Source organism: Nicotiana tomentosiformis, chromosome 2 (assembly GCF_000390325.3).
Source record: "Nicotiana tomentosiformis chromosome 2, ASM39032v3, whole genome shotgun sequence".
NCBI lineage: Eukaryota > Viridiplantae > Streptophyta > Magnoliopsida > Solanales > Solanaceae > Nicotiana > Nicotiana tomentosiformis.
This window is the reverse complement of record NC_090813.1, coordinates 59,414,416-59,415,722: the sequence shown is the minus strand read 5'-3', so window position 1 is coordinate 59,415,722 and position 1,307 is coordinate 59,414,416. Positions and strand designations below refer to the sequence as shown.

Sequence of the window (1,307 nt, the reverse complement as noted above, 5' to 3'; positions counted from 1 at the left end):
GCAGAGTGATTCTATGGTCGCATAGTGGACCGTACAAATGCCCTACTCTACCAAAAATATTTGTCAACTCTCCAACGCATTGTTCAACCCAAAAGTCCACCTTGGCATCATGAAACCCCGGGTTCTAAGTCAAATTTTACATGGCCTTACATCCTCCCCGCATAAGATCATTCGTCCTCGTATGAGGGTCAAAATCTGCCATTAGAAACCAATGTGACTCAGTTGCTATTTCACACACCAGCAGTTCCAAATATTTGACTAACTCCTTAAATTTCCAAATATTTTGGCAGAGTTTCCCTTGTAACTGGGCCTATCCACATGTCAGAGAATCCCAGAAACCAATCCTAACAACATATACATAATCCAACGATGCAACATAACAAGAAATTAACACCAATTGTGGCCTCATAGACAATATATTATCAAAAAGGAGCTTCCTTAGCATAAACTGTACAAGTGGTACATAATGATAATTCATAGGGGAATACTTTATAGGAATGATTACATAGCTATTCAATCAAATGAGGGTACTTCTCCTTCATTTCTTCCTCGGTCTCCCAGGTGGCCTCTTTAACCTGTTGGTTTCGCCATAGCACTTTCACTAAGGAAATATCTTTATTTCTAAACTTTCGGACTTGCCTATCAAGAATGTCAATTGGAATTTCTTCATAAGTCAGTTCTTCATTAACCACTATAGTCTTAACCGGAACAATAAGCGACAGATCTCCAACCACCTTCTTCAATATGGATACATGAAACACCGGGTGCACTAAAGATATTTTTGGAGGTAATTCTAGAATGTAAGCTACCTGGCCAATCCTCTGAATGAATCTATATGGTACGACATACCTCGGACTCAATTTCCCTTTCTTACCAAACCGCATTATACCCTTCATAGGGGAAACCTTTAGGAATACCCAATCATCTTCTTTGAACTCCAAATCCCTACGACAAACATCCGAATAGGATTTATGACGGCTCTGAGTAGTTTGCAACAGCTCCTTAATGATTTTAACCTTCTCCATAGCCTGATGCACGAGGTATGGTCCTATCAACTCTGCTTCCCCAATCTCGAACTATCCAATAGGAGATTTACATCTCCTACCATATAAAGCCTCGAACGGTTCCATATGAGTGCTAACGTGATAACTGTTGTTGTTGGTGAATTCTATGAGTGTAAAGTGATCATCCCAACTACCTTTGAAGTCAAGAACACAAGCACACAACATATCCTTAAGCATCTGAATAGTCCTCTCTACCTGCTCGTAAGTCTGTGGGTGAAAGGCTGTACTAAGATTCACCTGAGT

General features: G+C 40.2%; 1 protein-coding gene across 1 annotated transcript; it reads right to left on the bottom strand.

Annotated features, from left to right (window-relative positions):
- Positions 1-509: 509 nt before the first annotated feature.
- LOC138904875 (uncharacterized) lies at positions 510-1,025 on the bottom strand. Its single transcript, XM_070193375.1, has one exon. It carries the CDS (start codon positions 1,023-1,025, stop codon positions 510-512), a length of 516 nt encoding a protein of 171 aa, XP_070049476.1.
- Between the last annotated feature and the right edge of the window lie 282 nt (positions 1,026-1,307).

Coding starts and splice junctions, on each gene's coding strand:
- LOC138904875 (XM_070193375.1), bottom strand. CDS start 1,025: ATGGAGAAGGTTAAAATCATTAAGGAGCTGTTGCAAACTACTCAGAGC.